The sequence below is a fragment of the Exophiala viscosa genome (genome assembly GCF_022695815.1).
Source record: "Exophiala viscosa unplaced genomic scaffold EDD37scaffold_10, whole genome shotgun sequence".
Classification (NCBI taxonomy): domain Eukaryota; kingdom Fungi; phylum Ascomycota; class Eurotiomycetes; order Chaetothyriales; family Herpotrichiellaceae; genus Exophiala; species Exophiala viscosa.
The window spans coordinates 1,202,629-1,225,742 of NW_026944362.1; the positions used below are offsets into that span (position 1 = coordinate 1,202,629).

Here is a 23,114-nt window from a genome sequence, read left to right on the forward strand (position 1 = left end):
CCATTATCATCACCGCTTCTTGTTTCCACTAAGGATACTGCTTCAAACTGCTTCAGGTCTTCTCGAATACAGCTCTGTGATTGTAGTTGCGCTTGGAGCTTGTGTTTCAGCCTCAATCAGCTCCCTCATTGCTTGGGCTTTCGACTTCACTTGCTTTTTCCATTGAGATACCCTTGCAAGTCACCTCCTCCTCTAGCCATGGGGATCTACTTCGACGCAAACATAGAGAGATGGAGGAAGGCCAGTAAAGAGTCAGAACCAATCGGTACACCTCCTTCTCTGAGTACTTGCCGTGCCGTGGAAGGGCCTAATACTGACTCCAATCCTCTATGAAGCAACCAAACCCTTACCCACTGTGAGAAGTCTTACTCCACAGCTGCTTGCTGCAAGTGCCTCGACGATGCCCACAACCCGTCGTGCGGTCAAGGCGCCTGGCCATCTCAATGACATCAAGGAGTACGGTGCCACTCAGAAGGACGATAATGTCTCCAAGAAACGTTCTCGCGATATGGATGGCGACACCACCGAGGAGGACCTTACTGTCTCCGCGAAACGCGCACTTGATAGCGATGACGACCTCACTGTTACGAAGAAGCGTAAGGTGCATGACAGTGGCGGCAGCTGGCTGTTCTTCAAGGAGACTGTCGTCAAGAAGCGCAGTGGCCAGGGCTTGAAGATCAAGCTCAAGGTCGCCGCTCCCAAGGACATGACCCCAACCACCAAGACGGAAACCAAGGTGGACGTTCATCAGAAGTCTACCGAGAGCAAGATGCCTGTAGTTGATGTTACCCCTGACAAGCGTTCAACCGGCAAGAAGCGTGTCTGGAGTGATACCGACGAGGAGACTCCAGCCAGCAAGAAACCCAAGACTGCGGGTTGTGATGAGGGTCACCTGGATCACAAGAAGCCTGTCAACAATGACAATCAAGGCAAGGACCAGGTGCAAGTAAGTGATGTCCTGATGGCATGCACCATTGACCGTACTGACTGTGAAAAAGGCCATCGAAAATGTCGAGGTTGTTATACCAGTGAAGAAGAGAGTCCGACCTATCGTGTGGGACTCCGACGAGGACGACTGGGATGTTGCTACGAGCGACAACAAGAGAAAGAGAGTAAGGACTTATACTTCGTGCCGCACAAACATGTATACTAATCCAAGCCACAGGACGCCGATGATGATGAAGAGAATGCCGCAAAGAAGCGGAGATACGATGTTGTACGCCCTGAATCGGACAAGGAGAACATGCGGACCAAGAAGACCACCAAGTCCTCTAGGAAACTTGCCGAGCCACGTACTCGCAAGCAATCTTCAGTCGTGCTTACGGACAAGCAGGCGAATGCACCAGGAGCTTTGAAAGGTCAGGCTGACAAGACAACCAAGAACACCAAAGGTCAGGCTAGCAAGTCGACTAAGCGTTTGAACGTTGCCAGAGATGAGCCCAAGAAGACCACCAAGCGTGGCAAGCGAGGCAAGAAAGAAGAGCCGAAACCTGAGCGACTCACCACTGGGCAACGCCGACGTTTTCAGAAAGTCAAACCTGACCTGAGAACTCCGGAAGAAATCGAGTACTCGAAGACGTTTGGCCGTCGTTGGGACTGATTCCTGCTTGCAACCATCATGTGATCCAGGGAGTCAAGTTGAGGGACACATCGATCTTTCAGCTTTGGACTTGAAGTTTCAATCGTGTCTACTTCGAATCAGCATAACTGTCACGGGTTCGGTCAACACCTTCGAACTCCATCAACCAGCACGTTTTCATTCTGTTTTCCTCACAGCAGCAAACTGTGAGATACCCTTACCTGCATGATTCACAAATTTCTTTTTGCGAAGTGCTCATACGGATCGGCACTGGGCTCCAGCAATCGTGCGCTTGGGTTTTGTTTTCTCTCATTCGTTCAACTGTTTGCGACTGTCAACTATCAAGGCATGTTCATGAAATAATGGAGAGGGAAGACTTGGACCACCAAAGAAACTTGGAATGGGGATAGATGGAGGGTGGAGGAATGGATTAGGTTCAGGAACAAGTCTTGGTCTTGCATATCGGGACATTGGGAAGGGAGAAAGGGATGCAAGTGAGCGAAAAGGTCTCACCGTGGTTTGATTGACTGGAAAACAGGGAGGATGCTGAGGGAAGTCGAAGAGACAATCGTCGAAGATCGGTTGCGCTGACGACAGTTGAACATCTCATATGTGCTATGCTGCTGTTGTTACCAGAAGAGATTCACCACCTTACGCCTGTCTTCATTGTTCTTGTAGGCAAGCAATAAAGTCCGTTGATGAGCAGGAAGTAACTTACGATGTCGAGGGCGCGATGTTGCTTCCACTCCGCATGCCCAGCCAACCACTTCCAGGGTTCTCGAAAGCATCTCCAACAAGTCCCATTCAGCATATTCAGAACTGCTGTCTACAAATACAACATACTCCTGATATAAACTTACTCGTGCATAGTTCTCTGGCTTCCATATCGTCATTCACAAGCCACAATGAAGCTCCTCCCAGTCCTCGTCGCAGCAACGCTGTCCCTCGTCCAGCTAGCCACTTCCTCCGGGCTAGAGATCGAGTACCTCACCCCTGAGATTGAGTGCACCCGCAAGACCCAAAAAGGGGACAACATCGAGGTACACTACGCTGGATCGCTACAGAGCACAGGCAAGGAGTTCGACTCGAGCTACTCTCGCGGCAAGCCGTTACCGTTCCAGCTTGGTGCAGGAAGAGTGATCAAGGGGTGAGTCAAGATGCTGCCACCGGGCAGAAATGTTGTGCTGACGAAGCTTGTGGCAAGATGGGACGAGGGTCTTGTGGATATGTGTATTGGCGAGAAGAGACGGTTGACTATTCCTCCGGAGATGGGATACGGTGATCGAGGTGTTGGGCCCATCCCGGGGAACAGTGTGCTCGTGTTCGAGACGGAGTTGATGGGGATCAAAGGCGTCAAGAAGGATGAGTTGTGAATGTGCCTACGGACGCTGGACAATTGGGCCTTGGAAGGCCACGCAGTGGCTACAAACCTCGTCCGGTCTGTCGTTAGGGACGACTGGATCTGGACTGGACACTCTCACGCATAGAAAAGGACTTGAAGATATTGACAAAAAGCATGCATTCTGCCATGTACATATACCCATCAATCATGTCCGTCAATCATGAGTCGTTCTAAAGGGGTATCACAAGATCTATGTCATGTCTCCATCTCAAGCCTTCCCGTCCGTTCTGCGCCGGTAAATGCATGTCAATTCAATCCATCTCATCGAGGCCGCCACTCTTGGAGTCAGCCTCGTCTTCGTCATTGACTAGAATCCCAACAAGACACTCGCTGAGCATGCCGTCCCAGTTGACCCAGGGATGAACTTCCATGAACAGTTGCACCGAGTCCTTCCCCGCGCCTCGCAGGATCTCGCCTTTCCCGCCAGGATGAAACGGGACATATGGTGTGATGTTGTACACTTTTCCCTGATACACTGTCCAGGCATCTCTTCCTTTGCGACCATTTTGCTGCTTGAGCTGTGCTGGAGTGACTCGTATCAAATTGTCGGGGACATCTTTACCACGTAGTTGACTGTTCGGGCTGGAAGTAAGGGCCGCCCAGTCCAGGGGCGAATGGCCTGGTTCGAGGATGACCTTTCGTGAGACCTGCTTTCCGGGTGGCATGATGGACGAACTTGGGGCCATGGAGGCATTTGACAAGACTTTCGTGGAAGGAACTCGCAAAGACGCAGCTGCGGAGGGTGGCGGGCGAAGCGCGCCATTACCAGGCCGTGGCGGGGCGGGCATGCGACCGATGGTAGGAGGTTTGAGACGTGGCGGACTCGGTGGTTTGGTCGAGGTAGGCTGTTCAGGAACAGATACCGTTGGCTGTGATGGCCTGGCTTTGTTGACGGATTCTGGCTCTACTACTTTCGTGGGAAGAGGAGGTGTCTCGAACAGTGTGGGAATCCCGTTTGAAGATGTTTCTTGAGTCATCTTGGGCGCAGTTTGAGTCGCTGTGCTTCTTTCTTCTTGTGATTCACTGGGACTTGAAGTCTCTTGTAGCACGGCAATTCCCTTCAATTCTATCGCATTTTCTCGAACAAGAAATCGGTACAGGACAAAACCAGCTAGGAGAGTGCAAAATGCAATGGCGAACCAACCCATCCGAGAGAACACCTGAGAACGGACGAGAAGTCTGAAGAAAACCTGTTCATCATTCAAGCCAGGAGTCCGAGTGTCCAGAGTTACTGTCTCATGACGAGAAAGCGTGCAGAGACATGCACCTGTCAAACACAGAGAGAGAGAATGAAGTTCCCCCGTAGCAAAGAACAGTTGACATCGGCGGCGAGCCATCGGGTAAACCTCGGGTCGACAATGCTGTTCATGCATACTTGTAGGCGAGACCCGTGTCTATCTTAGACATGTTTTTTGATTCTTTTCACGAATTTGATCAATGGGCTCAAAGATTTTCAAGCCCCGCAACCTGTCCATTCAGGCAGAGGCCATCCGGGTCTGGAGGGAATCCAGAAGATGGCCGGGGGGGCATGTGGGAGGGTTCTTCCGCGACACCAGATTCCCTGCCAAACCAAACTATGCTCAGAGACAAGACTGGAGCCGCTCAAATGTTCTGCTGAGGACACCACAGATCTGCGAGTCTGTATCCCCCCCCGAGTGATCGCAACTGGATCGTGTTCATGACTCCTATACATTTGATATCGGACTCGTCATAGATTCACCCATAGATGCTCGAAGGTTTTGAGTACTCATGGCAGCTGTCACAGAACAAAGACTCTTCTGAGTCTGCAACGCTTTTCTTACTCCGCCGAGTAAGAAGTAGTAGACCCAGGCGACTGAGTAGTGCATTGCTGGAGTTCCGCGCACTTTGCAAGGCAGATCTTTGGCTTGGAACAGGCAATTGCTAACCTGGTTGTGCCTGGTTGTGCCTGGCCGCACAAAAGAGCGAACAAATGTCTGTCTCCTTTGTGCCATGTCATCGGTCTTGATTGCCACTCGAAGTCGTTTCCTGTGTGAGTGTGCAGTGACGATGTCGACAACCGAAAGTCGTCTCGCCCTCTTCTTGTAGGTTCCGGAGCGACGACTAAGCGACTTATCTCACCACCCTTCGTCGGCGTTGTCGAGCACTGCACTGCATGTACAATTTTTTCCCTGGATCTACTTGACATCTAAACTTCTACCTTCACCCTCCACCTGGAACTGCTTCGTCTTTGACCTGCTTATTGTGTCACATGAGGCGAGGTTGCATGGTCAAGTCCAAAGGAGGCGACCAACGTTGCTTTTGCAGGATTGTCTGACAGGGAGTCGATGTCAAGTCGAGTCAAGGGTAACAAAATACCAAGTACCAAGAAACCGCCTTTCACAACCCCTCTATACTCACTGACTGACAATCGTACAGTACCTCAACAACCGAGAGTCTCCTCCTTCACTACCTTGTACACTGCCAACCACTTTCTTTCATTGCGCGGCTCAAGATCCGATACTCGATCCAAGATTCCAAGAGGGTGTGCCACCAATAACAACGCAACCGAGCCGCCTTGATTTGGAGTAACAAGAGCATCAACTAATCAGCTGCTTACCACCCCGGTCAATCGCCAGGCATTCGGTGTGTCAACCTCGCATGACCATCCACAAGTCCAGCCCCAACCTTACTTTCACCACATCCAACTTACCAACTTCATGTTTCTTCCTCAACTTTGCTCAGCAAACTCTTCTAAAAAGTAGAGAGAGGGAGGGGAATTGTCTGGTGGACTAACACAACCAGTCAACTTCAATTGCCCCGCAGCATACCGACTTCAATCTCTCAAATCTCAAACTGCCTGCCGTCATCATTGGCAAACTATAGTGACGGCAAACAGTTCACCACAACCCAACGTGAGACAACTAAGGTTCAACCGATCTTTGTTCTTTGAAAAACCAGATCGATCGCTATTGAAACACAACAAGGCTCTGGTTTCATCAAGACGTCTCCGTTCCAACCCATTGCATGGACTAATCATATCATACAATGGCATCTCCACCACTCTACGACGATTACAGTCCGTCCAGTTCTCAGGAACGCTCCGATAAAGAGACCACTGATGAACACAAATACAAACGTCGAAGAATCACCTCAGAAATGAGTCCTCAGCATCCCACTATGCCAGAGGCCCCTCGTCCTGCCACCATCCCTCTACCTGCTCGGTACGCATTTCAACCTGGATACACCGTAGCTCCTGGGGATGGCTTTTCACAGATGCCTGCCGACGTACAGTCTCTTTGGGAAGACCAGCAACCCTTTGGATATCAAGTATTGGGAGGCGTTTACCCTCCGGAAATGCGTGGTATGACAACGATGCCACGAGCCTACGTGCCAAACATTCCTACGCCTGCTCAATCAGCACAAGACGCTTCCAACACCAGCAATCCAGCTCGTGACTACGACAGAGGAACAGCACCAAATCTAATGGCAAATCCTCATCGTTTTCGTAATGACCTTTGGCGGCACTTTCCTGGTTACTCGGAGCAGCAAATCCGAGACTTTGTATCACGTATGCCAGAAGGCTCTGGTTTCTTCTTTGATCCTACCATACCAGGCAATCCTATCCCGCCCGACCCGAACAGAGTGCCGCACACACCAAATGCATCCACCAACGGGATATCCTTCTCTAGACGGTCAGCTCCGACCATAGCAGGAGCACCACCCAAGGCGGTCACCAGATTGGTCCTGAGTCGAGCAACCACTGAAAGCATTCAAGAGCTAGGGGAGCATAAGAAGGAATGCCCGGCATGTCAACTCGAATTCGAACCCGATAACTTTATGGCGGTCATCAGCTGCTGTGGGACTGCTATGCACGCCACTTGCTTGTCTGCCTGGGTCAATTCGCAAACATACACAAAGAGTCGGGCATGCATGAAATGTCGACGTGGTATCGATGCTAGGCGTGCTCTGAATGGCGTGGTGGCCCCAGTCAGTGACCAGAATTGGGATGATGGTGTTGATCTCAATGCTCCGGAATCTCTCAAAGCCGATTCGAAGATCGAGCTCAATGTCAGTGCAAGACCAGATCGCGCGGCCTATCGACGTGCAAGAGACTCCATGTTCCTTGGAGGTTATGGATCACGTCCACCGCCTCTGGGGCATGCGGCTGAGATATCTGAAGAAGCCCGGCAGAGCCTCAACCGAGTCAAGCAGGAACAGCTGTTGGAATCCGACGCATTGAAACGCAAGGTTAGAGCAACATACGAGGATCGCAACCGAGTAATGGACGATGATGTGATTGCGAATCGACTATTCTCCGAAGCTCAAGTAGCAGTCGCCCGCGGTGAGTCGGTTGACCTGGAGCCGCTGAGCCGAAGATGCCAGGAGACGAGATTGGCGAAGGAAATGGCCGTGGAAGCCTTCAAAAAGTCGCAGAAAGATATGGAACACACCGCCAGAGCTCACTCACAGCGCTTGCGCACAATGTATGAGGAAGCTTACATGGAGCGCGTGCACGCCACAGAGGAGGCGGCGGTTCGCAATATGACTTCATCGGGACAGGCCGGTGGAAGGACCTCCTCCATGTCTACTTCCCCATGATAGGTCACTCTACACTAGACCTCGAGGGGTATCAGCAGATGTCAGGGGGCTTTTTTTGGGGCGAGATGGATTGCATGAATCGGCGCAATGGTCATCGATTTGGCCTTAAACCCCAGCAGATGCCCAAGGGGTATTCGGGCAACGTGAACAGGAGCATGACTGCAACACACTGGAACACGACGACACGAATGACAGGCGAGTGCATTGGCATGGTCAGGCGTTGGTGATTTGGGACTCTACGGCGCTCTTGTTTTGGCGCTGATTGCATCATGCTTGGTTGGGCAGAGGGTTGATTTTCGAGGCGTTAGCTTGTTGGGAGTCAAAGTTATCGCGAGTGTGATTCATGGACCTTTCTTTCTGGCGGCATACGGGCTTGTTGTTCATGTGTGAGCCGATCCCCAGCTCATGTTTTACTTTGTCAATACCTCTCTATTAATGTGTGGATGTACACAGATACTCAGCTTGCAAGTGCTATTGCAAAACTGGACAAGCGTTAAGCCTTGATCATTGACTCACGAGCCAGTTTTAAGGTGCTCTCCTCATGTGGAAGCTCGTCAATGTCGACTACCTTTTCGGACGCGCAGAGCCATGCCGTACATAGGATACCAGTTCGATTTCACAAGGGTTGACAGACATGAAAGTTCCAAACATCAAGTTGCTGAGCGCATGGCTTAGGATGCTAACAAGCCGGACATTCCGCGTCAGTCATGGCCCAGACTTATCATTCAAGCGTCGAGTTGGTGAGAGCGTCTTCTACGACTGTGACCAGCCGCCCACCGTTTACTTCAACCATGAATCATACAAGGTACACAGACATCTATTGTCGTCTACCTTCCGACGTCCCTTGGTCCACGTTTAGCACTTCCGGAGTGAATCGAAGCAATAAGACTCCTTATGTCGTGCATATCCAATCCTCATTTCGTTCACGTCCATCCCAGCCTCGACCAATGATCAGCCTGCTCCTGCCCAGGGATGTCAAGCATCGCGTCCGAACAGTTGTAATGCTGCTTCTGTGGATTTCGGGCGGCAGTAGTGTGAGAGTGCGCCACATCCAGTCTCGTATGACTGACTTGACTAGTATTGCTTCTCCCGCCGAAGAACGCTTCAATCGTCCTTTGGCTGCCTTGGACGGACCGTGGTAATTCAGGCATAGGTTCGTTCGACATCTCTGCGTCTTCTTGTGTCGGCTCATACTGCTCCTGCTCTTCGAGATTGAATACTTCACACATGGGCAATGCTTCGTCGAGGTGTAGTCGTTGAGCATCGTAGAGTTTCCTCAGGGTGTTTTCGTGGATGATTTCTTCCTCGGGCCTGTCGTCGCGGTATCTCTTGCGTGTTCGAGACGTAAGGTAGGGGACTACGCTAATACTCCAGGAGGGATATGCAGTGCCGTTTGTCGGGGATAGTGTGCTTGTCGATGTTGAGGGCGAGGAGGTCAATGATGGTGCGGTGGGACTTGTGTGCAGGTGCCCGTGGTAGGTGTATATGGGCTCGCCGAGGGTGGATGCTTTCCTTTTGTGGCCCATGTCGCTGATGCGATATATTTGCCGTGATCTAGTCTGCAAATACTTGCTGTACAGTGTAGAGAAATGCTGGGCTCGTGGTGGAAGAAGACGAATGATGACGCGTGTGTCGAAAGTACTTTACGCGTCGGAACGCGATGGGGATGAAGGCCCGCCCGACTTGGTCAAGGTTGTTGTCTCGGTCGGGATCCGTGGAGATGGTGATGCTAGGTGATCATACAGCAAATAAAATGAAGCTGCTGCAAAAAGAGATGCGGTATGGACGTGTGCAAGCGCTTGCAGCGTGCGTGCATGTGATTGAGTAAAGCAGATGCTCGAAATGAGGCAACAAAAAGACAATGCCCACGCCAGACTACTCGCACTTTAGGTGGTACTTACCTAGCGTTCCGCCCCCACCACGTCTCCCTTGCACGCAATGACATATGCCCCTCTGATCGGATTGATCACCACCAGTCTGCCGACGATCCTCGAGATAATCGTTGAGGCTCTGCTGGCTGGAGTTTGAAACATTGCAGCCCTCTCATTCTATTGTCATTACATTCCCAACCACGATGTCTGTTCGAGAAGCGTCCCATGCAGGCTCGTGGTACTCCGACAATGGACAACAGTTGGCAGCACAACTAGATCATTGGATGTCCAAGGTTCCTGAGGGAGATGTCCTTCCTGGAGTCGACGCACTACCACTCCCGGGGGCTCGAGCAGTCATATCACCTCATGCGGGCTATGCATATTCAGGTCCTTGTGCAGCATGGGCCTACAAATGTCTCGATCTGTCGAAAGCGAAGCGCATCTTCATCCTACATCCGTCCCACCACCATCATCTAAGCACAGCTGCCTTGCCTGTCGTCCACGCATATGAGACACCTCTGTCTCCAACACCTCTTCCTCTCGATCTCGACACAATCAAACAACTTTCTACACTCTCTACCACCGTCCAGGGCCGTACGGTCAAGTTCACAACGATGTCCCGGCCAGTCGACGAAGCCGAACACAGCGGAGAAATGCAACTACCCTACATTCACCGTCTCCTGCAGAAACTCTACCCGGGCGAGTCCGAGACCTCTTACCCTCCTTTAGTCCCGATCATGGTCGGTGCAACAAATCCCGCGACCGAGTCCGCACTGGGAAAGATGCTGGCTCCATACGTTGCAGATGAGGGCAATGCGTTCGTCATATCATCTGATTTCTGCCATTGGGGAAGCAGGTTTGGCTACACATACTACCTACCCGATGCGCCCAGTCCAGCCTTGTCACCACTGATGCTGCCGAATGGAGTCCGGGGACAGTTCACCACGGCAAAAGAGTCGGTCAATGAAGACGTTCACAAGACGCCAACACTGGGTAATGGTCAGGACCTCAGGTCAGGCACCAAGATCCCCAGAGGTGGGCCGCAAATATATGAAAGCATCGCCCACGCTGACCGGGCGTGCATGTGCGCAATTGCCACAGGGGAACATGCTGAGTTCGTACGTGTGTTGAAGGACACGGGCAATACTGTCTGCGGAAGACATCCCATTGGTGTCTTCATGGCGGGTGTGGAGGAGGTTGAGCGCCAAGAGAAAGAGCGTGGAGAGGTAGACAGCAAGGGTACGCAAAGGCGATTCAGGTTCATGAGGTATGAACGAAGCAGCGACGTAGAGACGGTCCGGGACAGCAGCGTGAGCTATGTTAGCGCATTCGCGGTGCTGTGAGATTGGCGATATGATGGAATTCCGGTTCAGTGCCATGGACATGGATTTGGCTGCTGTGTCAAGCTGTTGATTCAAATGCCGCTTACAGGTGGATATGGTGATCACGCAGTGCCCGCTGGCGTCAGCAGCAGGCAGCCAGACTTGGAAGATGAGTGGCCGGGGTGAATGTCACCATTGTAGGAATTCAGCGGAACATGTCCGTGGGAGGCGGAGCTGATAGTCAGCAAGAAACTGCTACCACGACGGATCTCTGAGAGTGCAGTGCACCTTCCCTCAATGTTGATATGGAGGACATCGTTGAATGGCGCGGGTACAAGTCAGCTCGAAACAGGAAATCAGCATACACTGTATGTACTCGGTATTAATCTTCTTATGATGCTTCGGTTCAAGTAGAATGACCGCGGATTTACCTGCGCCGGTACGGCAGCGGCGTTCGCACACCTGATAATAGATGAAGAATAGATTGGCAGAAGCAGAACTTCCACGACGTAGTGTTCCAAGACTCGTACGCTCGCATTGTCTCTCAAGACACTAGTGAATAGCAAAGCCTTGTGACCTTTTTACTATAATCGACGTCATTCATCGACCCTTGTAAATAGACCGACTAGTCCTCGGAGGTTTCTCTACCAATCAAACTACACCTCGAACGGCACAACCCCGCGTTGACTTGTCCACTGTCCAGCTAGCCCAGCGGTTCGCGGTCGACTTGCTTTTTGTTAGATCTGACATTCGAGGTACGAGTACGAGTATCGAAGTGGAAAATAGGATCCTTGGGCCCAGTTCTGCTGATCGATGTCAAAATGCGGTCATGTAACAGACATTTAGACGCAGATTGAGGCTTGGTCTTGCGCCGTCCTTCTCCCAATCTCCTAAACTACCGTGTGCCTCTGGTAATGCAACATCCTTGCATACCCTATGCTGCTCACGGTGTGCAGTAACGTGATATCGCGGACACCGGCCAGCCATCCAGACCGAATGTCGCGTGGGATGCCATGTCCTCTATCGTATTCGTACCTTGCCACCGACCTCATTGTCTTCTGTTTCACTGTTTTCAGTAGCGGCTAGGCAATGTAGGCAATCTCTAAGATCGAGTCGAGGGTACGATGTTTGGTAGGTAGCTGCATATCGTTGTGTTGTTTCCCCCCATTCAAAGAGTCCAAGCTGGGGAAGAAACCCCGAAATCGCAAAGTCAGCCCCCAAAAATCCAATCACTCTTTGCGGCTTCCGCAATTTACACTACGAGCCTCCTTAGTTTGGCCCTAAGCCTTGAGCACGGTTCTGGTCATGTCCTTTGGGGTCGAAAAGCTTACATGTAAATCGGACGCTAAATGTCCTCCACAAGCGGACGCCGGATAAAGTGTGACGACAACATCGAACTTACACTTTACCACCACGGAGAACTAATCCATGACGTCCTGCTTCATGCTGTTGACGTGTAGGTACATTCGATCTCCGCGAAAGTCTCTCCAGGAGGTTGAAGCTCGAGCAATCTTGTGGTTCAATAAAAAAACAATGGCATTGAAAGAACGTCAACACATCGCATTAGGTCTTATTTCGCATTTGAATAGCGAATAACTCGTGAACCACAACCACGCCACGCCACGCACGCAATCTTGGGGTATCCAAAAGAGATCGTAGCACCCCATGTCCGATCCAGACATTTTCTGGGTAATAAAACTCTTCATCCATCAGAAGAAGCCCTGTTGATCAACTGAAACCGCGCATGCCCTGCATTCGCTCTTCCTCCTGTTGAAAATCTGATACTGTCTGGTGAACAGAACACGATTAGGCATTGTGTTCGTCCTCTCTGGCGGCGGCACGGTTAGCCCGGCCTTTCACAGACCAGGGGAAGTGTGCCACAGGAATGATGAAGAAGCTGTTGGAAGTATCAGCGATACCAGCCAAAGCGTTGTACCAGGCAGCGAAAGCAGCAAGAGTACCGAAGGCACCGCCAGCACGTGTGCAAGCAACATTGGGAGCACCAGCTGAGGGACAAAGGTAGGCGATACCCAGGAGAAGGAAGGTCATATCGAGGGTGAAGAACAGGAAGAAGAAAGCCACGGTGGACTTCAACGTGCAGATCAAGAGGAGGAAGGTGAAGATAAACCAGCCCTAAAGTCACCAGGTCAGTCACAGAAACAATAAGGTCTCTCTGCGATTCAGGGACATACAATCAGGTAAAGCCCTAGGAGATTGAGTAGAGAAGTACCCCCACCAGCCGCTTCCGTTGTCGCAACGATATCGAAACCACCCGGTGTCAGGATAATGGCGAAAGAAATCCAGAAACCACCGTATGAGGATAGAGCCGTAGCACCGAAGGTGTTGCCAACAGCCATTTCCCTGCAGATATCGGTTAGAACGCTGCGGAACTCGGTCATACAGTCTTGCACGTACCACATGCCAGCCAGGAGTTGGACAAGACCACCATAACCGAAAGCCAGAGAGATGATGATACTGTTGTTACCGGCGAGATTTCGCGTGTTGAGGTTGATCAAACTGAGGAGAAATGTGGTCAAGGCGAAGGCAGAAAGACCAAGGGGTGCCGGATTGGCGAATTTGCGGCCCTCGACGGGCTTGTAGAGACCGGGTTGGAATTCACCACCGAAGGCAGGAAGCATGTCGCCTCCACTGGTGCGTACATGAGCAAGGGGACCATAACCAAAGCGGGCGGCTTGTTGAGCAGTGGCCTTTTCTTCATGGCTCATACCACGAGTAGCTTCCTCGAGCTTTTGGTGGTTGGTGTTGCCATTGGGTGCAGCGTTGCCACCCGCTGCAAGGTTGGCGGTGTTGTGGAGGTCGGTGTGCTCTTGGTTGGTAGACATGATGAACTACAGATAGACGTAGAGTTGAGATGAATTGCAAGAGAGCGCAGGTTCGACAGTGCTGGCGGACGGGTGCAGACTGGAAACGGTTCCTCGCGTCGTGAAAAATCTGGAATGGAAAGACACAGGCGCCTGGGGATTGGGGGGCGGTGGGCAATGTTTATGTACCCTACCTTGTTTAGGGCACTAGGATGACAAGAAGCTAAGATTTTCTGGGGAAGGAGCTTTACAAATGCCGGGATCAGCTGGGGATGAAAAAGACCCTGGAAAGGACGAATGGACCAGCCGTCACGCGGGCAGATGACAAGGACTATCCTGGGAATGCGACGATCGAAGATGGAGTGAGAGGGGAAAGCAGCATTACACTATGGCGCGCGCAATGACGGCAAGCATGGATTGAGTCTGTTTTGAGGATGTCATGACCGATTCAGACTGGATCGTTGCATGGGCGCCATGTCGATGTATGTGGTCTGTCCCCTTTAGCCTGATATTGCTGTGCAGTGGGTGGGTGGAGTTTTAGATCGAGTGAGAGTCTGTGACTCGATGACTAGGGGAAGATCCCACACGGTCGAACGGATCAGCGGAGCAGGAGAAGGGAAAAAAGACCTCACGCCACACTATAAAAAAAGTGGTTTGATCGGTGGCACTACCCATTTAGATGGTCATCATCTGAGCGGAAGAGATGGAGAAAAGAGTATACGAGTCCAGCATCACAAAGAGAAGATTGCCGACGAGCAGACACCGAAAGACTGTGTGCTCGTACCTTGAATGTCCCAACACGCGGATGCTGACACTCTTGACTTGTATTTCTGTAGCAATGATGGGGAATTTAGCCGGTAGCGAACGAGACGCAATCTGTGCAATATAATAATAATCCATCAAGCGGTCGAACAGGACAAAGATGGCAAGGCGCGTCTGTGCTTGATCTTGATTTGTTGGTGCACCTTTCCTTCTTCGTGTCGCCTGGTCAAATCATGATCTTTTGAACAACTACCGGGGTCTCCAGGAACTCCACATGCCCAATTCATTTTCTCACTCCTGCATCATTCATCGCCACGTCTCAGGTTCCTACAATTAACTTTTCCCTGAATGCAATTCCAATTCTCTGGGAATGCGGAAATTCAGGAACACACTTTTTCTGCTTCGTACTGCTCGAGTGGTGTTTGAAAACATGGGAGGACGTCTAGGTATATCCATGGACAACAGTTTTTGCCCTGGTAAGTTAGTTCTCCGGCTCATCTACAGAATGTATGACGGCATCCCACTCTCGCTTCTCTTCCTCCTGATCTCCGGACTATCCTCTTCGTTGGAATCTTGGCCACTTCCTAGGCGATTTCCATCTATTCCGGTGCTGCCGTTCTCCAACAATCCAAAGCTTCCTTGCGCAGGCTGAGACGCTTGTGGAATCTGCGATGAACCCACAACGATCTTCCCGGTTACTAACATTATGCTCATATTGTCATGGGTCATGCGGTTCTGCAGCCTAGTGCCATCTGAGCATCTCCATACTCTCCACTCAGGAAAGATCCAAAAAGTCTTTGCCCAGCAAAGCTGACAGCTTCCTTTCGTGTGTGTATCCATCCGTCCACTTCCGCGTGTTCGCAACTTCTAGACCATTCGTTGAATTATATGGCGTTGAGATGCGTGGAAGCTTCTTCTAGAATTTCTTATGCTTGAAGGTTAGCCTTCTTCGACGAATCTGTTTGACGGAGCGCGTCTTGCTCTTCCCCCATCTCGACGTAAGGAGCTGGCACGCTGGCGGCCCTCACATGTTCTTTCGTCAGTTTATGACCGAAGTGACCCAACGACATGGGACGTCCGAATTTTCCCTGCTGATCCGGGGCACTCCGCAAACGTTCACGTTCTCATGCCATCAGAGGCACTTTCCTCTGCCCGCTCTGCCCGTCATTGACAAGGCAGGCCACTTTCGACCACCTGGAACTAAAAATCCAGCTTCGGTACTATGGTTACTGATTTCAGGCAAGATAAGCGAAATGGTGTGGCGGTCAGCAATGTTCATGCAGGCGTACTCACGAGACTCGTCCGTTGGAGTCGGCGGCTATGATGGCGGCAGCTCTAATCTCTTAGATTCCGATGCATACGCGGAACCCTCAAAAGGTAGGCTTGCAGGTACAGACTATACGCGTCTTCTAGATAATCGAAGCTCAGAGGAGTGGTAAAGATCTCGCTGCGATCTCGCTGCAATCCCGCAGACGCTTGGGGTCCTGAATGCGAGCAGGGGTTTTTGAGGTAAACGTGCCGTCCAGCCTTGTCCGAGCCACCAGTACCGGATTGATCATTCTTGGACAGTGATTGACTGACTACAATGAAGCCTGGCTGACATATCTGACTCAAACCCACCACTCCTGAAGGAGTCCATCCACAAGCCATCTCGCTACAGTATCTCCATGACCATAACTACAACTATCCCAGCGATCATTGCTATTCCCGAAGCACTAGCCCCTAAAGGCACCGCAGAATTGATCTTGAATTGCAATACCACACCATTGGTGAAGTTCGTTGCGGCTCCCTTGATGGCGATCTCAGTCAAGTTGCCGCATTCGGTATTGAGCGCTGTGTCGAATTGAAGATCGGGCAGCTCCTTCTCTGCGGTATCGAGTGGCGCACGGGCCGGATCGCCGCCTTGGGGTGAAGCTGCAAGGAAAGCGGCTCGATATGTGGAGTTCGCGCCGACGATGGAGAGGTTGGCGATTGTCGAGTATTCGCTACACGTGGCATTGGTTTGTTGCTGGCGAGGGATGAGGAAGTTGAGGTTGACTGGAGAATAAATTGCGCTAGCGGATGTCATTGTGGCCAGGATCGATAGTAAAAGGAGGATAGAAGCCACGGGAGAGAAGCGTCTTGATGCCATGGTGACCGCCTTGGAGGGAATGGGTCGTATGTGGGAATGTGTTTGCGGTGGCCAGCCACGCATTGAGTGAAGATTCTGTGAACGATGCTCAGAGATGCTGGCGAAGGAACGAAGGAGCCAGGCTAGGTAAGAAAAGGTGCCATAGGAAATAGGAAATAGGACATTTATATTTCTGGTCAGGAAGTGGTCGTTGCGATTTCGAAACGCGTATATATGTACTCTCTTACCGGAACACGGGACACGGGTGATGATGGCGCACCAAGAATGTGCCCATCCGCACTATTGGAGTATTGAGGTCTGTGGTCCGACACTTGCGGCTCATCATGCTACCTTGAGGGGCCATCGGATTGGCAAACGGTCTGATGTTGTTGGATCGAAGCCTGAGATGTGTATGATAATGATCATTTGAAACCAGGGAGGTTTCGGTTTCAAGATCGGACAAGGTGGAAGAAAGAAGGGTTCTTATGAATCTAGCATTCGACAGTGTCATAATACAGCGGCGGTACGTCGAGGTTACGACCCTGGTGCAAGGCGCCAGGGAACAATCCTGGAACGCGCCAGATTTTCCGGAACCTCACAGCGAGAACAAAAATTTAGCGTCTATACTGGCATGGTAGACTCAAAGAGGCACGAGATCAGATTGCTTCGGTTAGGTTGCCTTTTTGAAAATGAAGACAAGTGTTCCGCAAATGCGCTCGTAAGGCATGCCATTGGCCAGTAGAAAGTGGTGGCTGTGGTGGCCTTGTCCACTCCTCAGAGCCCCAAATGAACATGCCCTTACCCATGGGCGCAGTGCGCGTGTCGGGCTAATATTTTTGGGAGGTGAACCTTCCACGTGGAACTTCAACAATTCCAGCCAACGCCCTTTGCATCCAAATTAAATACCAACACAACATTCCCTTTTCCATCGCCGAACAGAGACATCCAAGGGCCTACTTTTCTACGTACTCCCGACAACGATGAAGAATCTAAAATGAACAGTGGGAATCCTCTGACCGACTGCAGCCAATATTTTCTGCACTAGAGTTGTCGTCGCCGTGAAGTGGTGAAAAAGTGGTACTTGCGGGCAGCTCTGAACCTCAAAAAACCAAGTCAAAGACGAGTCTTGGCTGCGGGATCACAGAATCAACTACGGTACTCAATAATGGACTCGAAAATCTAAAAGGGTAGGTGAGAAGAGGTAGCTATGTCCGGAATCAAGTCGTCAGAGGAGTGTTTGCATACCTGCATCTTTGCCATGGACAGCGACGTCCTGACCAGCAAACTTGGTGACGATGGCGTCCACTTGAGGCAACAACCCCTTAAGCTTCTTACGAGAGTCGCAACCGGCGAAGAAAGGTTCTTCGCAGGCGGGCGCATTGAGGAAGCGTTGAATCGAATAATCAAATGCGGCCCCGTTGCCAGCGTGGGCTGCGAAGGCTTCATCAGCAAGAACCCTCCCAGTAAAGAGGCGACATAACAAAGGAAGGTCGACAGGGGGAAGCAACGGTCAAGGAAATGGTTAGAGGTTACTCTTCATCTTCGTGGTGAAAGGAGTCGTTTTCGAGTCCATAGCTAAATGGAGATCGTGGATGGGATCGGACAACGGGAAGACAGGCTCAGACTGAACACTAACAGTAGATGACGAGAAGAAGGAGAATGGAATGAAGAAGCAGAAGACTCAAAACACCATCGCAGGGAAACAGAGCTCTTTATACACGCCGGGGGGGGAAGCAGCAGGGCCAAGAGAAGAATCTGGCCGTCCACCACTACACAGGAGTCGTACCAGCCAGTTCCTGAGGCACCAATAGACTGTCTGATGTCAGGGATCACTTTGCCACGTCCACCGCTACCAGGTCTCTCGTCGCCATACCGACCAGGACCACCACGACCAGCTATACGAAGCTCAGGGTGAAGACAACTACCCCAACCACGGCCACAGGGAGATCCGTCCCTGCACCAGCTTTAGGGATAGAAAGCCTGCTGTAGGGCAGAATGACGGCTATAGGTCCAGGTATGGGCGCCCGCCGAATTTGCGCCCGGAGCCTCCGAAGCTACTAACTCGCAAGGCCGGTGGCCGCAGCCTTACGCTCAGCATATCGACTTCGTCGAACTCACTATGTCGCAACCGTTTCACACGGTAAGAACTAGCTTTTTGATATCTGACACGTGAATTACAAATACCGTTGAAGCAGGAGACATCGAATCGTCCATTGAAGAGTAGATTGTCCTCGCAAAGAGTAAATTCGCAAACCTTGTTCATCTCATGGACCGGCTGAGGGTTTCTCGCAGGCATCACAAGTCAGCATACTCTGACAGAAGGGAGAATAAGCAGCTTCACTGCGGGTAATTACGTTCCCTGGTGCCGATTCGCAGGTTCATCGTATGGTCATGGACTTCATGATGCTACGCTGGATTGAACGCGATATGTCTCCTATATACACGCAGTTGACTCTCTCATACCCGGAAGCCTCATTTCACATGGTCTTCATCAGCGCATTGCGCCCGTTTCATCGCCGAGCTGATATTTGTGTCTCTCCACTGCTTCGATCTCATTTGATGCTGTCCAAGATATCCTGTAGCTTCATTTCTGTTGGCCGGACGGCCTTGCGTAGCCTTTTTGTCTGAGCGTCTGCTGCGCTTCTAGCCTGTGCATCTTCCTCGGCCTTCCTCTTCTTCATCGCCGTTATTGCTTTGTCCCCGTAGTAAATTGCAGCGTCCACATTCGTCTGATTAAAACTTGGAAGTATCGTCTGTGGCGTGGATGGCACCGAAAAGCGCCGGGCCTTTCCTGTTTTCAACAACACGTCCAGAGAGAACACTTTCAGTCCCAGGGATTCGCCAGCTTCCTTCAGCAGAATGTCATGGAAGTCGAGTTCAGGTAAGTCGGGGGATTTGAAAGGTCGGATCCAGCAGTCATAATTGAATATCATAGGGTCGTCTTGTCAAAGTGTTAGCAGCTGGTCAAAATTGCAACACTTATGGCAGGTAAACTCACCTTTGATCACCTCGAGTTGCTCAACCACTGAATCGCGTTCGAACTTGTAAAGTAGCGAAGACAAAAGAGCGATCAAGACTGGAAACTGAAACTCCAAGGGAAAGTGTTTCTTGACCACGTCAACTTGTTTGCGCATGATATTTGCGGCCATCGGGACCCTTCTGTTCTTCTGCTGCGAGTCTCGGGTAGTTGAGTAGTTGGTAGGCCTGATGTGACATGGGGCTCTCAAGTTGGCATTCAGGGCTCCGGACCGTTGTTTTCGGATAGTATCGGTGTCTTCTCCTAGAGGCTTAAAGTGCTGAGGTTGCAGCTGCCGGAAACCTTCTTCAAAAAGTCCATTCTCAACACGCTCACCTCGAAGATACTCCTCCAAAGGTATCAGGGCTGCTGGAGCGATCAGTTCCCCCCACACGAGTATTTCGGCGCCTTCCAAGTTCCGTAAGAACAGATTGATATCATAGGCCTTGAGCAGCGCTCTTGCACTGAAGATCTTCGATTCGGAGTCAAGTTTGAATGTGTCAACGATAGCAAGGCGAATGTTTTTGTGCCCCTTCTGCTTCAACCTGACAGCCCGGTTCAACGCGACGAGGAGAGACTTCGTGAACGATATCCACTGACTGGCAAATCCATCCTTCTTCTCATGCATATGGTCCCTCAGATTTTCTCTGATGTCTGCCTCACTGGTGTCTTCCATCGCTGCACCCAGACCTTGCCTTACTGCCTCGCTTCGGAACCAGTCATTCGTGTTGACACCAGCCGAAATCTCTGAGAGAACTCGAAAGAAATATCGCGGAATCGTATGAGTGACAGTCTGAACTGCCTGCATGTCGACAATATGGGCAGTGTGCATCCAGAAACCTGACTCCGTCGAGCTGTAGGCATCATACCGGAAGGCTTTCCGTCTTCGAGCCTGTAAAATGTCGGCGATGGAAACGGCATGGCCACCTTTGCTGGGACGCTCACTAGTAGGCTGATTGACGAACAGCCTGTGGTGACCGCAGTCTTCTCCACCATCATGGACGATGAAAGGCGGTTTCCAGCCGGGGTCGTTTGGACTGTCCTGATTGGTGAAGATATGGGTCAGCTCACTTGGTCGGGCCGTTGCTGCATATTTGTTGGTGTCCATTGAGAGGCTCGTGTATTAGTCTCTCTTAGAGTTGTACCTGAATGTGACGACTTGGCTCTCTTTAGGCGCGAGAGAACCGTGACCTAGCAGGGAAGCGTCACAAATGGATGGAATATGCACAGCTGCACGGCACAGTTGGAGACACTGACCAGCCGAGAGATGCGAGGTGGCCAGGTGGCCAGGTGTGAGAGGTTGCGGCGCCAAACAAGACTAAGAAGATGCTGAAGAAAATAGGAAACATGGACAGGCTGAACAGGAAGCTGACCTTCGGGCCGTGCGCACGTGGATCGAGGGCGAGCGACTAGACGAGAGCATGAGACGATGAGCGTATATGCAAAAGGAATGCTGGAGCAGTAGTTCCGACCAAGCAATTGAGCCCTTGCAGCCCTTGCAGGCTTGCGGTAACACAGATCCAAGTAAGTCACCACAGTAAAGAAACGAGAAAAAGAGTGTATTGTTAGCGTGCACCATCGCGGATGCAATTCTTGATTAGGAAGGGTTCCTGACGACTTCATCGATGTTGATGAAAAGAGGAAGCCGAGGCTGCAGCGACCAAGTCATTCGCATGTTGAGGCATCTCGTGTCTTGACTGCGATGATGGGACACCAAGCCTCCGAGGCGAATCCCCGGCATTTCGTGAGCGGTCCTCAAGCCGGCTTCAGGGAAGAGAGGCCGTTTTCGGAACGAGGATGTCCGCTTGCTTCAATGGAGGCATTTGGCGGGACAGTCACTCAAGGCTCCTTGATATATCATTGTAGGTTCACCTCCAGAAGATGTCCAGGCAGGCGCTGACAATAACTCGCAACACTCCAGATCAAATGGTAGATCTGCACCTTTCTGGAAGTAGAAGGGATCGTGGGACTTAACTCACCGTTCATCTTGTAAAGGGTTTGCATGATTTGAAGCATGTACAATTGTTCATTCTTCATTCTTGAAATGTCTGTCGTAAAAATAGTCCTGCGTCTTCACAAGTGAAAAGAAGAAACAGGGTGGAGTAGACAAGGCCCTGCTAGAAGCCTGAAAATCGTTCTTCCACTTGCAATAATTGGAACCTTGGAAGGTCCCTGGATCCACGTCTTGATCATGGAGGAAAAGAGTCAAGATGCTTCCGAGCGTGGTGTTGTGCGAGTCTTCACAGATTTTTCTGTGGTGTCAGTCAACGGCAGAGATGGCCTGACAATGATATCTTGCGATAGCGACATATTCTCGTGCCTGACCATCATAATGGATCGTTTCGAGCAGGTTTCGAACAATGGTTGCAAGTGGTCAAAATCCATGAGTTGCAAAGAGAAGGAGAACATCAAGATTGAGCAAGAAATTGAACAAGTTGAAAATTCCGCCAAGATGTACAGGCCAAAGGCGGACTAGTTCGGAATCCGAATGTCAAAACCTCAGCCTCGCAACTCCAACTTTTCCTCCTGTTCTTCACACATTCATAACAGATATGAACGCATTAATCAACCGCCAAACGCCTCCCGGTGTATCCCTGATACGCCGTGTCATAGGCTGGTAGGTCATATTGGCGTACTAGACCGAATACCACTTTGAGGCACTTTAAGGCTTTCCTTTCTTTTTGTGGATGTGCTCTTTCGAGGGCATGTCCATGTGGAGGGAACGTCACCTGCGTGCCGGACATTTCTTCTCTTCGCCAACTGTATCACCATGGTTCCAAGTGGGCGATGGGCGATGGGCGATGTACTGAGGGAAATGGCAATGCCATTTTGCGATGGGTTGAGGTCCCGAAGAAACGCAAGAGCAGAATTCCGGCTGGTCCTCTTGTACAGATATATATCATCGTAACTAGACGCTTGCTCCATTGCGTAGAGGAGCGTGCTTGATTCGCCCTTCTCGTCACGTCGCTATCGCCGAGACTTCATTCATGAACCACTGGCAGATGAACCACTCCGTGCCTTCAACACCAACATTAGCGGCACAAATTACCTTGTAAGTAGTGAAATCTGCTCGGACCTCACGTGGGTACTCACCCAGACCGTGCTGCTTTTGAGACGACCTGCTCGCGACTCACCCTCTTCTCACTTCTTCTTACCCTACGACTCACGCTTGAAGTCACGCTTCAATTCACCCGCACCTTGACGGGATGATTTCTGCTGTTTTTACCTTGCACATCCCTTCCCAGGACAGGACCTATTATTGGCGAAACTTGGTGGACCCCATTTTTGTTGTCTCAGTTCTCAGACCCATGAGGCTCACGTGACAGTGCATACGCACTAGTCCTTTTCGGAGAAAAGTCCTTCGCCAGAAGGGTCTGAGCTCCAAAACAGGTAAAGTGGGCTTCTTTTCGTTACCCGACTACGTATTTTTCGATCTCCCTTAATAGTTAACCTTTTCCTCTCGTTTAAGCGTATTTAAGTATATAAATCTAAAAAAGATCTAAATAAAGAAGGAAAAAGTAAAAGAATCGAGCGGATACTCGTAAAACTAAATCTTACTTAAGTATCGAGTAGTACCGTCTTTCTTCGCGTTAAGACGTTTTAATTTAATATCTTTATAGTCTTAAGACTAATTTATCTTGGATTTTAAATATTATATATATTATATATA

The 23,114-nt window shown here is 50.8% G+C and overlaps 9 protein-coding genes across 9 annotated transcripts; 4 read left to right on the plus strand and 5 right to left on the minus strand.

Annotated features, from left to right (window-relative positions):
- Window positions 1-400: 400 nt before the first annotated feature.
- Window positions 401-1,600, plus strand: EDD37DRAFT_612196 (uncharacterized protein; the record flags this gene model as incomplete). The annotated part of the gene is made up of 3 exons (XM_062815338.1): window positions 401-946; window positions 999-1,112; window positions 1,166-1,600. 3 exons carry the CDS (start codon window positions 401-403, stop codon window positions 1,598-1,600), a joined length of 1,095 nt encoding a protein of 364 aa, XP_062667582.1.
- A 761-nt stretch (window positions 1,601-2,361) lies between these two features.
- Window positions 2,362-3,092, plus strand: EDD37DRAFT_129308 (FKBP-type peptidyl-prolyl cis-trans isomerase). Its single transcript, XM_062809408.1, has 2 exons — window positions 2,362-2,726; window positions 2,784-3,092. The coding sequence occupies exons 1-2, from the start codon at window positions 2,485-2,487 to the stop codon at window positions 2,950-2,952; spliced, it is 411 nt and encodes a 136-aa protein (XP_062667583.1). The 5' UTR covers window positions 2,362-2,484; the 3' UTR covers window positions 2,953-3,092.
- An 8-nt stretch (window positions 3,093-3,100) lies between these two features.
- Window positions 3,101-4,257, minus strand: EDD37DRAFT_638831 (cytochrome-b5 reductase). Its single transcript, XM_062817124.1, has one exon. It carries the CDS (start codon window positions 4,127-4,129, stop codon window positions 3,233-3,235), a length of 897 nt encoding a protein of 298 aa, XP_062667584.1. The 5' UTR covers window positions 4,130-4,257; the 3' UTR covers window positions 3,101-3,232.
- A 1,339-nt stretch (window positions 4,258-5,596) lies between these two features.
- EDD37DRAFT_129425 (uncharacterized protein) lies at window positions 5,597-7,858 on the plus strand. The gene has a single exon (XM_062809411.1). The coding sequence runs from the start codon at window positions 5,988-5,990 to the stop codon at window positions 7,539-7,541; it is 1,554 nt and encodes a 517-aa protein (XP_062667585.1). The 5' UTR covers window positions 5,597-5,987; the 3' UTR covers window positions 7,542-7,858.
- A 574-nt stretch (window positions 7,859-8,432) lies between these two features.
- Window positions 8,433-9,341, minus strand: EDD37DRAFT_129332 (uncharacterized protein). Its single transcript, XM_062809410.1, has one exon. The coding sequence runs from the start codon at window positions 9,065-9,067 to the stop codon at window positions 8,465-8,467; it is 603 nt and encodes a 200-aa protein (XP_062667586.1). The 5' UTR covers window positions 9,068-9,341; the 3' UTR covers window positions 8,433-8,464.
- Window positions 9,342-11,201, plus strand: EDD37DRAFT_129331 (MEMO1 family). Its single transcript, XM_062809409.1, has one exon. It carries the CDS (start codon window positions 9,616-9,618, stop codon window positions 10,753-10,755), a length of 1,140 nt encoding a protein of 379 aa, XP_062667587.1. The 5' UTR covers window positions 9,342-9,615; the 3' UTR covers window positions 10,756-11,201.
- Window positions 11,202-12,540: 1,339 nt separating this feature from the next.
- On the minus strand, window positions 12,541-13,577 carry EDD37DRAFT_653057 (GPR1/FUN34/yaaH family-domain-containing protein; the record flags this gene model as incomplete). Its single annotated transcript, XM_062818517.1, has 3 exons — window positions 12,541-12,867; window positions 12,927-13,095; window positions 13,150-13,577. 3 exons carry the CDS (start codon window positions 13,575-13,577, stop codon window positions 12,541-12,543), a joined length of 924 nt encoding a protein of 307 aa, XP_062667588.1.
- Window positions 13,578-15,864: 2,287 nt separating this feature from the next.
- EDD37DRAFT_129457 (uncharacterized protein) lies at window positions 15,865-16,788 on the minus strand. The gene is made up of 2 exons (XM_062809412.1): window positions 16,677-16,788; window positions 15,865-16,524 (listed from the first exon to the last, which is right to left on the minus strand). The coding sequence occupies exon 2, from the start codon at window positions 16,510-16,512 to the stop codon at window positions 15,973-15,975; it is 540 nt and encodes a 179-aa protein (XP_062667589.1). The 5' UTR covers window positions 16,513-16,524; window positions 16,677-16,788; the 3' UTR covers window positions 15,865-15,972.
- Window positions 16,789-18,770: 1,982 nt separating this feature from the next.
- EDD37DRAFT_668463 (uncharacterized protein) lies at window positions 18,771-20,552 on the minus strand (the record flags this gene model as incomplete). Its single annotated transcript, XM_062819326.1, has 2 exons — window positions 18,771-19,369; window positions 19,427-20,552. 2 exons carry the CDS (start codon window positions 20,550-20,552, stop codon window positions 18,981-18,983), a joined length of 1,515 nt encoding a protein of 504 aa, XP_062667590.1. The 3' UTR covers window positions 18,771-18,980.
- Between the last annotated feature and the right edge of the window lie 2,562 nt (window positions 20,553-23,114).